This window comes from Uloborus diversus, unplaced genomic scaffold, assembly GCF_026930045.1.
Source record: "Uloborus diversus isolate 005 unplaced genomic scaffold, Udiv.v.3.1 scaffold_795, whole genome shotgun sequence".
Lineage (NCBI taxonomy): Eukaryota > Metazoa > Arthropoda > Arachnida > Araneae > Uloboridae > Uloborus > Uloborus diversus.
The window spans coordinates 10001-23480 of NW_026559006.1; the positions used below are offsets into that span (position 1 = coordinate 10001).

General features: G+C 33.7%; 1 protein-coding gene across 2 annotated transcripts in view; it reads left to right on the forward strand.

Annotated features, from left to right (window-relative positions):
- Positions 1 to 354: 354 nt before the first annotated feature.
- The window catches only part of LOC129233907 (DNA polymerase kappa-like), a 34320-nt gene continuing 21194 nt past the window's right edge, over positions 355 to 13480 (forward strand). For both annotated transcript variants that reach the window (XM_054867833.1, XM_054867834.1), the window contains exons 1-2: positions 355 to 584; positions 5220 to 5431. In XM_054867833.1, the coding sequence (XP_054723808.1) occupies positions 554 to 584; positions 5220 to 5431 (243 nt within the window). In that variant the 5' untranslated portion in view covers positions 355 to 553. The remainder of the gene's footprint in view (positions 585 to 5219; positions 5432 to 13480) is intronic.

The following is a 13480-nucleotide window of genomic DNA, read 5'->3' on the forward strand; positions in this document are numbered from 1 at the left end:
TATGCTAAAATCGCAATGGTGACAAAAACTTGCCAGATTCATCCAGAATACTAGAAATTTCTGTAAAGACGAATGCCAGTTTTTAGTTGCTACTATAAAAAACATCGACCACTCTTGTGTTTGAAAAATTGCTTCATACTACACTCTTTTGCCATTTATATTATCCAAAAATAAAGTCAGTCTTTACATTAATCTTTAAAAAGTAATTTATTGAGGCAATCTGCATCTCAGAACATTTTTGTTAAATGAACCATGGCCAGACCATTGAGTCTAAATGCTCTCCTCCTGTTTAAAACTTTTAACTGTAACTGTGTAAAGTTATTACTTCCGGTTCCGTTTCGCAATAATTTGAAACTTCATCTTCATCAAAATATTGCAGCAAAAGCAATCATATGGGGACTTTTTCGAGGAGAGAACACAAAGGCAATATCATTCAAAATAGCAACTGCTAACCACTAACTAGCGTAGTAAATAATTTGGGAGTTTATCTCAAAAGTGTCATAGTATAGCACCAAAGAGTCTTATTGAAAACGTATAATTTTTCGGACTTATCATGGAAACGGAAAACTCATCTTCAACGACTGGTAATTTAAGCCGAAAATTCCTCTTCACTATAGTTTTTCTCTTTTTTTTTCATTAACTGTTGTAAATTATCTTCAATTAAGATCATGTAAAATATTATTGTTTAAGTTGCACAACTTTTTTGTCATACACACTACTTCGTTTCGGTATCATATCAATGTTAAATAATCATAATTATAAAGTTCATTATTATTTAGTTTTCGTTTTAAATTTAAAATTTTCTGGAAGCGACAGAATCATTCTCGAGAAAGATGTCCAAATAATATCTTGAATGACAAAGGCTTTTAAAAAAAACCACACTTTGCTAAGAAATATAAAATGTGGAAAAATCTTAAATTTTATTAACAAAATTTGCAAAAACTTGGTGCCATGCATTTTACAAAAACGAGAAACCCACCCTTTTTTTTCTTTTGTTAAGAATAGAACTGACGAATTAAAAGATACCATAGGGCAATTCCATGATAAGGCCAACCAGATGATCAAATTTTCAAAACTAAAATTTGTCAACAAATGAGGTGTCATTTTAAAGGTAAAAAGTTGTATATTGTGAAATGCCTGTCTAAAATTTGATCACTTCAGTTATAAATAAGTTACAGCAGGTTAAACCAAGGTCAACATCTTGAGTATTTTCAAACCATATTTCAAGACTCTCGAAGAAGTTCTGTTTTTTCCAAAAAATACATGCCAATATTATGAATTGAGATGAATAACCATTTAAAGATACAGAGTGTTGCTGGTGATGTTGCAAAAATGTGTCAAAATATAATTCATTTTGATTTGTAAAAGAATTCCTCTGGGGTACATTAAGTGTTTTACGTCCGACACCAAAATGGGCAGTTAATTATGCTGAGCCAATAATTTTAAAGCTACATACATGTATTTTTGGGTACAAAGTAAGATTTTCAATCTCTTTGATGTAACCTATTTTCATTTTGTAACAAGTGAATATTTTTTACTAAAATCTAGGTGTCGGACGTAAAAAAATTATTACGTCCGACACCGTTATATTCCTTTAAATAACATATGTTTTAAACTGTGTTTCTCCTTTTTTTGCCTTTAATTTCAAAGTTAAAGTGAAACATGCATAAAAAAACAACTTTGTGAATTTATTGTATATACATTTAGGGTTGATAGGGGTAAGTATGACCCCTTTTGAGAAAAGGTGTGTTGAATGAACGTAATACAGTTGATTAAGATCAATTTTGGCAAATTTGCCAAAACTATAAGTGTAAAAAGAAATTAGAAACACTAAGTGACTGCACCTATGTAAAATTGGCTAAGGAAGAACCATTATCAACATTCAACCCATATAAATCTTGATGGTTTTCTTTCATGTAAGTTTCACAAATAGCTAATCACCAGCTTTTGTAGCTGAACTATTAATTCCTACTAAGTCATCATAGTTGTCTTGTATTTCACTAATGCAAATATTTCATCAAAGTTGCTTTTGATTTTCAAATCCTCACTGTTAGGGGGGGGAGACTACTTAGCCCATAGTGTGGGGACGTCTTATAGCAAAATTTTACGGGGTAAGTGGGACCCCTACTCTAAAACAGATTTTAATAATATTTTACTCAAAAATTCTGACTGCAGTATGCACTTTAAGTTAAACTGTACATGAATGTTTAATGATCATAAAAAAATACATGCTAACCGGGAAACACTTCTTTGAAAAATGCTGCTTAAACTCGCCAAAAAATATTGTTCAGATTTTTTTTTTTGACTAAGTTCCCTGACCTAGAAAAAAATTTCACTTAACCCAAATATATGCAAAACTAATCACTATGATGAACCATGACTTGATCAATGTAAAAAAGTATAAAAACCATATGAATATTTCAGTTTTTGGGGTGCGACCCACTTACCCCAGTGTCCCACTTCCCCCAATCAACCCTACTTTTGAATTTACTTGGTAAATTTTGTTTCAGTATACGTAACCTATAATTTACATATTTATAACTGTAATGATTGTTATGTATTTACATTTAAGAGCAATAGTTTACATCCAATATGAACAATTTACGTCCGACACCAAGCTAAAAATATTTTTTTTAAATAATTTTATTCCTTATAATATCATTTGAAAACTGTGATATATGCTTCAATCATAAGTGTACTTTAGAATTATGCTGTTTTTAAAATTAAAATGTGAGCCAATTCACAGACCTTTAATAATTTTTCAGTGAACCATCAATTTTACTATTTGTGTGTTTACGTCCAACACCAACTCTTTAAATTTTTTTAATTTATACTTTAGGGATCTATTTTGAAAAACTAACATGATTTTTTATTCAGTGGGATGTAGTAAGTATCTCGTAAATAAATTTGATAATTTTGGAACAGTTTATATTTGGTAAATGAATTAAAACTGAGAAATTTTTCTTCATTTTTTACCATAGATCTTTAAAAGGGATAGATAGGCCTTTCTCCTACAGCACAGCGTATTTCGCCCGGAGAAAGTGGGGTCATCATGATTCTGCCGAGAATCACGTGATCAAGGGACATCGTGTCTCCCTCTTCTCGGGCAGCAGTGATATAACAATGCGAAGCGTCGTTAAAAGTCTAGGATTGTCTGAAGATTTTTCATTATACTTATGTGAGAAATCTCTATACGTGTGAATCTGAGATTTTTTAGCGAAAGAGGGTTTGATGAATGCAATGCTAGTGCCAATTTTATTAAAAAATAAAGCCATTGTGGACTTTCTGAGTAACAGAAATCTTTCTTTCTGCTAAAGGCAAAAAAGGTCCCTGCAGAGTCGAAATTAAGAATATATTAAGCAATTTATTGTAGATGCCGAGCATTATATTAAATCACTAAAATCAAGCGATGGAAAATTAGTTATAGTATGTCCTCGAAAAACTGGATTTTTAAGTTTCCTAATTTCCCTATTGAAAAGTGTGCTGGGAACATATGAAAAGTATGTAGGTGCCCGAATTCCAGTTCTAAACTGCGTAATGACTTATAAGCTTACTCGGGATCACCTTGAAACTTTTTTCAGTGCGATCAGGTTGTGAGGGGGGATTCAACAATAATCGTCGGACAATTTCGAAGTGCGAAAAAAAGATTATTCATTCATACGGAAATTAAGGAGTTCAGTTCTTTAAATTGCGCTGATTTTGACAACCTTCAAATGCTAAGATTAAATTTGAAGCGTAACAAAAATGCTTTGAAAGAAAGCCAATTCTTCCGATTCCTTTGACGACGATTTGGAAAATTCAGAAATCACCTCAATTAACATGACGCAGTATATTAATGATGTTTCTGACTACGCTGGATTTTTTGTGAACTGCGACGACTGCAACGCAGTCTTAACTACAATAAACCAAAAAATAGGCATAATAAAATTTAAGAATTTTGAGACACATTCAAGTATGATAAGTTATTGCAAGATTGCAACCATTGAAATATGTACATTTGTGAAGAACAACTGAGCGAGAATGTGAAAAAGTTTTGGGAGTAAAACACAAAAATATAATGTTTACTCATGAAGCCACAAGAGTTATGAGAAAAATTTCTAATTCCGTTTTTCTAAGTTTAAATAAGCATATGTTGGAAACAGAAGCAGCAGATTTTCTCGTTAACAAGTTTATAAAATTAATCGTTACTAAATATTGAAGCGTTAGAATGTATCGCGCTGTCAATTCAAACAATGAAAATAATTCACAAAGACCAATAAGTAGGAAAGTGACAAAATTAATATTGTTGAGGGACAATAATCACTAGTTTTCTTCACCCTCGAGTTTAAATTGTCAAAATTATCATATCCTGTAGGACGAAAAAAAAAAAAGAAAAGAAAAATTAGGGAGAGGGAGGGTTGGGGGGGGGATTGGGGGTGCGCCTGCTTCAAAAGTTATGATTGGGAAAATATCTAATGGACCATTCCATGAAAAAGCTGTCATTTTGTTCCGCATTTCATTAAAAAGTAATAACTTAAAAAGTAACAAAGGACATTTTTTTGCAAAAGTACAACAAATACATTTGCGATATCTTAATGAAAAAAACCTTTTTTAATTATTACTTTTACCTTTTTTAATTATTACTTTTAGTGAAAAATATGAGGTGTTACGTGAGGGACAGAGTGTTCCCTTTTTCTTTAATAATGCGTTAAGTGGTTTAATTTAACCCATGCTTAAAGCATTTGGCCCATGGGTTAAATGCTTTAATTTCCCCTAATTGTGCAAATGATCGCGGCGCAAAGTGATTCTCTTCGATAGGGGAAACAGTTTCTTGTGAGAGGTGTCCCTTGATCACGTGATGTCCAACGGGGGATGTTGACGCGCGCTCTGAGGAGAAAAGTGGGGAGAAGGCACATCTATTTCATTTTAAGATCTATGTTTTTTACGTCCGACACCATGGAATTGCCCCAAACAGAACTTCCTTCTATCATTTTTTTGATAATAATAATAAAAATTGCTTGTGTACTTAATGTTGAAAGTTTTTAAAAATTCTGTTTTTGAATAGCTAAAAATGTTAGAACATTGAAATAAAACAATTCTACATGTTTGTTGAACTTTAAAGTTAAATTACCTGCTTGAAAGTATGATACATAATTTATGTTTATTAATTTATGTTAAGAACATATTATATAAGTTTCCTTTTTTCCCCTTTTTCATAATCCTCTCAATTATTTCAATAGGTTTAAAAACCATGCAATTGAATGATCAAAAGGCTGGAATGCAAGGATTAAATAAAGAAGCCATTAATAAAGTTATTTACGAAGCATCCAAAGGAACTCCATATTTTGCTTTTCAAGAAAAAAGACAGAGATCTATTGATTCTAAAGTTAACGAATTATTAGCAAATCTTAAGAAAATTAATGAATTTCAAAGAAAAGATTCCTTAGAAAAGGTAAGCTAATTTAATTAATAATAAAGTTTTTATTGTGTGTGTGTGTAGTTTTTTTTTAAATTTTATTTATTTATTTTTGTGACATATTTAATTTTTATAAAACCAAACTGATGCTAGTGTTTGAAACGTAGCATGTGAGTTTTAAATTCAAATTATGAGTTTTTTCCCTTATGGCTTTATTTGGAAAATTAATCAATAAATCGGCAAAACAAAGAATGAATTCAGGGCACTAGGGGTCTTTGAACCAAAAAATTATGGCTGGCACTACATTCTAAAACTAAAAAATTATTTTTTATGCATATTCGAAGAGTTTTTTTTGGGGGGGGGGGTCGAGTTTTCTTGTAATTAACAAAAATTTCACTGTCTTCAGAAAATTTTACTTGAGTTCTCTTTCACGCCTGCAATGCACTATTTTTAATCAAGTTAAACACAAAGTAAAGGAGCAAACCTTCATTGAGAGTTTGTTATTATTTCTGTAGTCCAGGCGCGGATCCACGGGAGGGAACTAGGGGAACGTTCCCCCTCCAAAATCCAAAGTGTACCTAAAAATTTTCAAAAGAGAGTACGGGAAAATTATTCCGTTTTTCAAAACTTGAACTATAAGAAAGGCGCCAGAAAAAGTAAGGAGAGAATTTCAAAAGCGGATCTAAAAAGAGGAACTGCTGGAATGTCCCCCCCCCCCACACACACACACTTTAGAACGTGAACTAAGGTACCAGGAAAAGCAATTAGGCAACAACAGAAACGAATCCATGGAGGGAGCTGCGGGAACCTTCTCTTAAACCCAAAACCCCCATACATACCTAAAAATTTTCACAATAGAGTGTAGAAAAAATCTTCTGTTTTATAGAACTTAAACTCCAGGAAAAGCTCTAGAAAATTCGATCAAACAATAGCAGAGGCGGATCCTTGGAAGGGAACTGGAGGAACGTTCCCCTTCCTCTAAATTCTCATGTGTAGGTACTTAAAAATTTTCACAACGTATTACAGCGAAGTTCTCCAGTTATATAGAACTTTAGCTTGAAGAAAGGCACAAGAAAAAGATAGGAGAGAATTTCAAAAGCAGATCTAAAGAGGAGAACTGGGAAATGTTCCCCTCTTCCCTGCATAAAAATAAATAAATAAAGACAAACCTGTTTAAACTGTTTTTTGCATTTATTTGGTGAAGGATTGATCATTATATTTAAAGCTACTGCAATTCAGTGGCGCTATTATAGGTGGAGGCTGGAGGGGGGGGGGGGACACAGGGCGACAGGATCCGTGATCCCCCAGAAGGCCGAGTAGAATGTTTTTGTGAAACATTTCCTATAATTAAAGAGAAAAATAGAACGTACCTTGGAAACAGTCGCCTTTTTTAGTCGGTCTAAAAATAAGAAAGTCTTCATAATGTCGGAAGTCCGCTTCCTCCGCCAATACCTTTAAAGCGCGTCTCAAATCTTGTTTTCAGGACTTCAATTTTGAAAATTTTAAAGGGGAGAACTACCTAACACCTCGCATTCTAATAACATCGAGAATCATTAAAAATTGCTTTTTTGGAGCTTCAATTTTGAAAAATTGCCAAACCCCTGACATTACCAAATATGGTCTACAGTCAATTTTTTAAGATGTCGATAACGAAAAATTTCCGGACAAGGGTCTGAATGCTCCTGTAGAAAATCTGAACATTAAAAAATTAAGGTTTTGAAAAATTTAATGGGGAAAGCGGTTAAATCCTTTATCACCGAATATCGCTCAAAAACTTCGTTTTCTAGGACTTCAATTTTTGAAACATTTTTTGGGAAAAGCCCCAGAACCGTACTGCTCGAAGTATTGTCAAATTTAGTCTGTAACTGCGTTTTTGGAAATTCAATTTCAGAAAATTTAGCGGAGGGATTTTCGATTTAAATCTATTTTACAAACTAGTATGTTGTGGCTATCACGAAACTTTCTTCTATATTTTTCTTTTTTTTTTTTTCCTGATCCCTCCCCATGCTTGACGAGGAAGCAATATTCCCAACAAAAACAAAATTACACATGCAAAAACTTGACGACCATCCCAATGTCTGAATTATTGCAAAAGCAAAGCGAAAATTGAAAGTTATTTTAAAAGCCTTGCTTGAATTAATTACAAATATTTTATTTGTTAACAAACATAAGATGGCAAGAGTTAAAAATTTTGAATCATTGAGATAGTATTTCCGGTCATTTCCATACAATTAAAATCACGAGAAATACGCCGACGATAATCTATTACGATTTATCTTTCTTATTGTTGCATTAATAAAGCTATTTTTATTCGCTAAAAAATAATGATAATAAAAATAAATCAGCACCCCTTGCCGTGATTGGCGCCAAAATTGAACCAAAGCCTGTTTACATATGGATTCACATATATTCCAAAATTCAACCAGAACGTAGCATTACTTCTTGAGATAGGGCACTCACAATGGAAAAAAATAACGGGCGATTGCGCTACCCCCCTTTTTGAGCTATTGACACCAAAATAGAATCAGAACTTATACCCTCTAGGGGCTACTTGTCGATAAATTTTTCTTTCATTCCGTTCATTATTTCTTGAGATACAGTAGTCACAATTGACGACCAAAAACGTTCTATAGCTCAACCCCCGTTTGAGTTATTGACACCAAAATTGAATCAGCACCTGTTCCTGTTAATGGCAACATATGGACCAAATTTTGTTTGATTCCGCCAGTTACTTCCTGAGGAATAGCAAGCATGCGTAACTCAAAAAACGTCCCATTGCTCCACCCCCCTTGGAGGAATTCGCACCAAAAACCAATGGGCACAAGTTCACATAGGGGCACATATGTGTACCAAATTTCGTTCGATTTCATGCGGCAGTTTTTGCTGTAGAGCCGCCACAAAAAACTGGTCACACACAGACGTGACACACACACACACACACATACACACAGACAGACAGACATTTTCCAAAAATAGTTGAAATGGACTCGGCACACCTCAAAACGTTCGAATCCGTCAAAATTCGAAATTCGAAAATTTGCACGAATCCAATACTTTCTTCTATATATTAGATATAGAAGAAAGTAAAAAACGGAGGCAGCCCCCCAAAAAAATCCCATCTCTGACCCTACCGTCAATAAATATCGCCTATAATTGCGTTTTTTACAACTTTAATTTCCGCAGGCGGCCCCCGAACCTTTCTTTTTCGTAACATCACCAGAGGCTGTCTAAAACTGCGTCCTTAAGACTAAAATTTCAACATTTTTTTTCAACAACCGCCCTATCAGATGGTGAAAATTTTAAAAGTGCACCCTCTATAAAACTTTTGTGGTTGAACCACTGGTGCAAATATTATTTCCTTTAAGCACATACAAATAGAAAAATGAACAAACTTTTTAAACTAATTATTTAAGAATTGTACTTTTAGAATTTGTAATGAATACATGTTTTTCATAAGAGGCATTAAGAAGCAGTAGATACGTTGTAAAACTCAATATTTATGGTTATTTTTTAATGAGTAATTTCATTTAACTCCCCCCACCCCCATAAACATACTTGCTAGAAAAGTTCCCCTCCCAAATCCATAGTCTGGATCCGCCCCTGCTGTAGTCTGAATATGGTTTGAAAAAGCGGCTTCTTTTTTAATAAGAATTCAAGCCATTTCTGACCATAAAAGTAGATGTTCTGCATTGATTTTACTTGCATTGCAGATCTCTGCTGTGTGCAGGTAAAGGACAGTAAGTGCAAATTTTTCAATTTTTTGCTTTTGTCATCTGTTTTACGTTAGCAATACTTCACTAGCTTATTCAGTAAGTTACCGCCCTATAGCCAGGGCTAAGGCAGAAATACATGAAATACACCGCCAGCTCAGTCAATTCATTCTCAGTCATGTCATGAATTGACTGAGCTGGCGGTGTATTTCATGTACTTCACTAGCTTGCTTTTTTGGTTTCTGCGGGAAAAAAGGCTTGAGAAAAGCGTCTAATTCAGACATTTCCCTATTGTTAGTATTGAATCCAACACACATTTCTTCAAATATCTCAACATTTTATTTCTGGAGACACTGCCATTTACCTACCCGCGGCAGATCTGGCATTCCATAGTGGTGAGAATGTGAAAGGATTAAAAATGTTCTGCTAAGCAATCATGACTGTGTGTTTATTATCTTGTTATCTTCTATTCCCTATTTGTTTTTTTGTTTCTGAAAATTATTTTAAAAGAAACAGATAAGAAAAAGAGGTATTTAGGCAACCTTTCTGAGCGGTCATCCCTGTTAGTCGGGGCTGTGCTTAGGGGGGGGGGGGCAAACTGTGCGGCTGCACGGCGCCGCTAAAATATTTTGATGTTAAGGGGCTGCTAAAATATTACAAGAGAATAAAATATTTCTGTTTGAATAAATACCTTCTTTCTAATGGTACCAACAAAAAGATGATGCTATGGGACGAACTTGAGCTACAGTGCATCAAAAATAGGCAATTTTTTATGTGAGCAATTTTGACAGCCACTTTGGAAGCCAATATCTTTTAGAAAATCTTATACATATAAAATCTGAGTATCTATCTATCTATCTATCTATGTCCAAGCTTCTTCTCCCGAACGACAGTGAACTGACCATCGAACCAGGTATCGATGGATTCGTCATCTTCCCGTCTTCATGTTTGGCTATTTAACATAATCCTCCGATAATAATTAGCGGAGATATCAATTAAAAACTATTAATTATGACTCTTACATTTCAAAATAAAATCCATATTTTTCGAAGGCTTTCCTCCATTCAAATTATTATTCAGTGCTTCAACTCAACTTTCCGGATGAACGCTTTTATTAAAATTTACAGCGTGAAGAAAATCATTGAAAAGAAACATCTGTTGCAATTTTTTTTCTCGAATATAAAGAAATGAAATTAGGCTTTTGTTTTAAGGCTTTTCCTGTAATCAGGGTGTTTAAGTTGTTTACTTTTCGATTATTTTGCCGTAATCTGCAGCAAAATTTTGCTTTTTTTTTTTTTTTTTTTTTTTTTTTTTTTTTTTTTTTGTTCAAGCCTGATTGTTAAATACGCGTCACATGACATAACTTTCATTTTCGAGGAGGACCGTGCACGTCGTAAAGTAAATGAGTGATTTACAAGTTATTTGAGTTCTTTGAGGGTTTGTACCTGGAAAACGGATTGATGTAATTCTTGTACGACCATGTGGATAGAATCCATCCAAATATTTATCTGAGTGGTATGTTGCATTAATAAACACCCGGGCAACGCCGGGTAGTAGACTATTTTATGTAAAAAGCGGATTGTTATTGTGCATAAATATTTCCGATATAGTCTATCAGATGTAATTCAGTTTAACGTGAGTAAAGATTATAGTTGATAATGCATATATTTTCCCCTTTTGTGCTGACTGAAAATGTACTCATAACTTGTATCATTGATAACGATTATTAACGTTGATGAGGTGTTTTGGCAAAAATATGTTTTACTGGTGTTTTGCAAACCTTGCTTTACGCGCATTTATTTATTCCTTAACGCGTTAGAAACTAGTGTCAGTGTACTACAAAAGCATCAACTGGACTGCTCTTACATTTTTTAGGTAGCCCGTGCAACGCCGGGCACGCAGCTAGTCAATATTTATGCTCTGCAATTTTAACCCATTAAAAGCATGTATGAAGTAAGAGCTTTTGAATCATTTTTGTTCAGAATTTATGACATTCTAAAATCCAGGAAAAAGTTTCTCCACTGCGTTTTTCTTGCGACTTTGCATGCGTGCTGCACAAAAGTTAATGAACTCAAACTCATAAAAATACTAGAACATCGTATTAACAACCAAAAGTACTTAGAGCTCCTAAAATTTCAGGCTTCCAGTCGTGTGATAAAATTTTCTGTAATCTGAACTTAAACATGGCAATTCGTTACGACAGACAGAATTTTGAACTCACTTTCTATCATTATTCAAAAGAACACCATTGAAGGAAAAATTTATTTTGAAATGAAAAAAATCTGTTCTTTCTAATGTACAGTATAACCACTCCTAACAGACACCCCTCTTATGCAGACAATTTTTAGTTCCCCAATTCCCCAAAGGCAAATAGCATTATTAAACCCCTGTCCTGCGGACACCCTTCTATTGAAGACAAAAAAAATTGTCCAGTTAGTGTCTGATTAGAGGGGTTTTACTGTATTAATGAAAAGAAGATGAAAGGTAACAAACTTAAGCTACAGCTCTTTGAAAATAAGCAATTTCACTTGAACGGCTTTGATAGCCACTTCGGATAACAACTAGATCTCCTGACATGGAATGCCTCTTCTATATTTGCATACGTGAAAAGGCAGAAAAAGGTCAAAAATTTTCATTCTTTTTCGGAACGTTGTTCTGAAGTTAGATTTCAATTTCGTATTCCATACTCCCCTCCCCCCCTTTGGGCTGAAAACAATGCAATTTGGATACCAGTCTTTATTTCATCAATTACATCTTTTTCCGATTCCAAAAATTTTCTTTGCAACCATATTTTGTATCTTATTTTTTTACACTAATTTTGTACTTATAAAAATCTCGAACTAACTTATACAGATGAGTGACACACTACAGTTGGTTATGATTTGGGAGAGAATAAATAAATAAAAAAATGATTATTTATCGACTAAAGAACAAACTTTGCACACGGCCGCTAAAACTTTAAGCACGCTCCTGCTGTTAGTAGCCAGTTTCCCATGTCAGGAAATTTTTGGCCTATGTGCTCAACCCTTTAGAGTGGCTATTCAAACTTCTCTAAGCAACAGGGCTGTCGCCTATCTGAACTTTGAAATAGACTGGCGACTACTCTTCCATTTTGGTTCTTAATTTTATTTACCGTCAGCTGTCACCCCATTTTTGTGCCTTTTAGGCGCAATTTTGGATTCAGATGATGAAGCTCCTGTTATTTGTATAGTTTTAATAAACAAAGAGTCATGTTTTCGACTAATCTAACTTTGGAGAAAATTGACGACTTCATAGCTAATTCAGAAGCCATAGCAGATGACTCAATTCGGGATTTGTTTTTACACGTTAATAACAAACTTGAAAAAAATTGGTTTCTATAAAGCCAGAAAATTGTAAGCAAGCACAAATTGAATCTCTTTATCCTAGGAAGTAGAAATCATAAAATAAAGCATTTTCTTTTCTTTATTTTCTCAGAAAAGAATGTTAAAGTGTTGAATTGTATCATTTGTAGTACAGTTTCAAGTTCAATAACCAGAACCTTTAATAGCGGTCACCCCCTCTAAGTCGCCAAGTTTTAACGGAACGGAGGGGTGACTACTCAGAGAGATTTCACTGTACTATACATATTTTATCCAAAATTTGTTGTTTTAGAAAAAAACCATTAATGTTTTGCATAGATAAATCTTGCTTTTTATCCATGTTTTGTGTAAAATTGTCATTGTGGTTCTTATGTATTACAGTCGGACTTATTTATGATAAGCGGGAAGGCATCACAATCCTTGCTCGTCATAATTGAGTTCTTATACTATACCCAGGGCCGGATTTGGAAGTGTGGAGGCCCCGGGACAACGAAGGAGTAAAGGCGCCTAATCAGGGTTCGAAAAGACCATCATATTTTCGAAAATATCCGATACTTTGATATATATCCGAATATTTTGATGTATATGTATATATCCGATATTTTCGATCAGCACTTTAATAGTAAATACATCCTGAAGTTACTGCTATTAATTTTTCTGCATTATTATTATTATAATTTAAAGCCTTAAAATTACTGTTCCTTATTTATATCTAAACATACATTTTATTTTAAAAGTTATGTACTTTTATGGTTATTTTCTGTCCTGTTACGGTATAACACATTTATTGTCATCAAAATAGTCATGATTGATTTTAAAAAATGTATCTGCACTCTTCTGAATACAGTTATACATTTTATTTGTTCAATATTCCTTCTAATGCCTTAGTACCCAAACTTAGAACAGTGTCCTAAATTTCAACCATATTATAGGATTTCCACCAACTTAAAGGGCTGAATCCTTTCTTTGGTGGAAAAAAAAAGCGCCCCCCGTGCAATCTATTGCTAATAGAAAATTATAACAGATTTTTAATG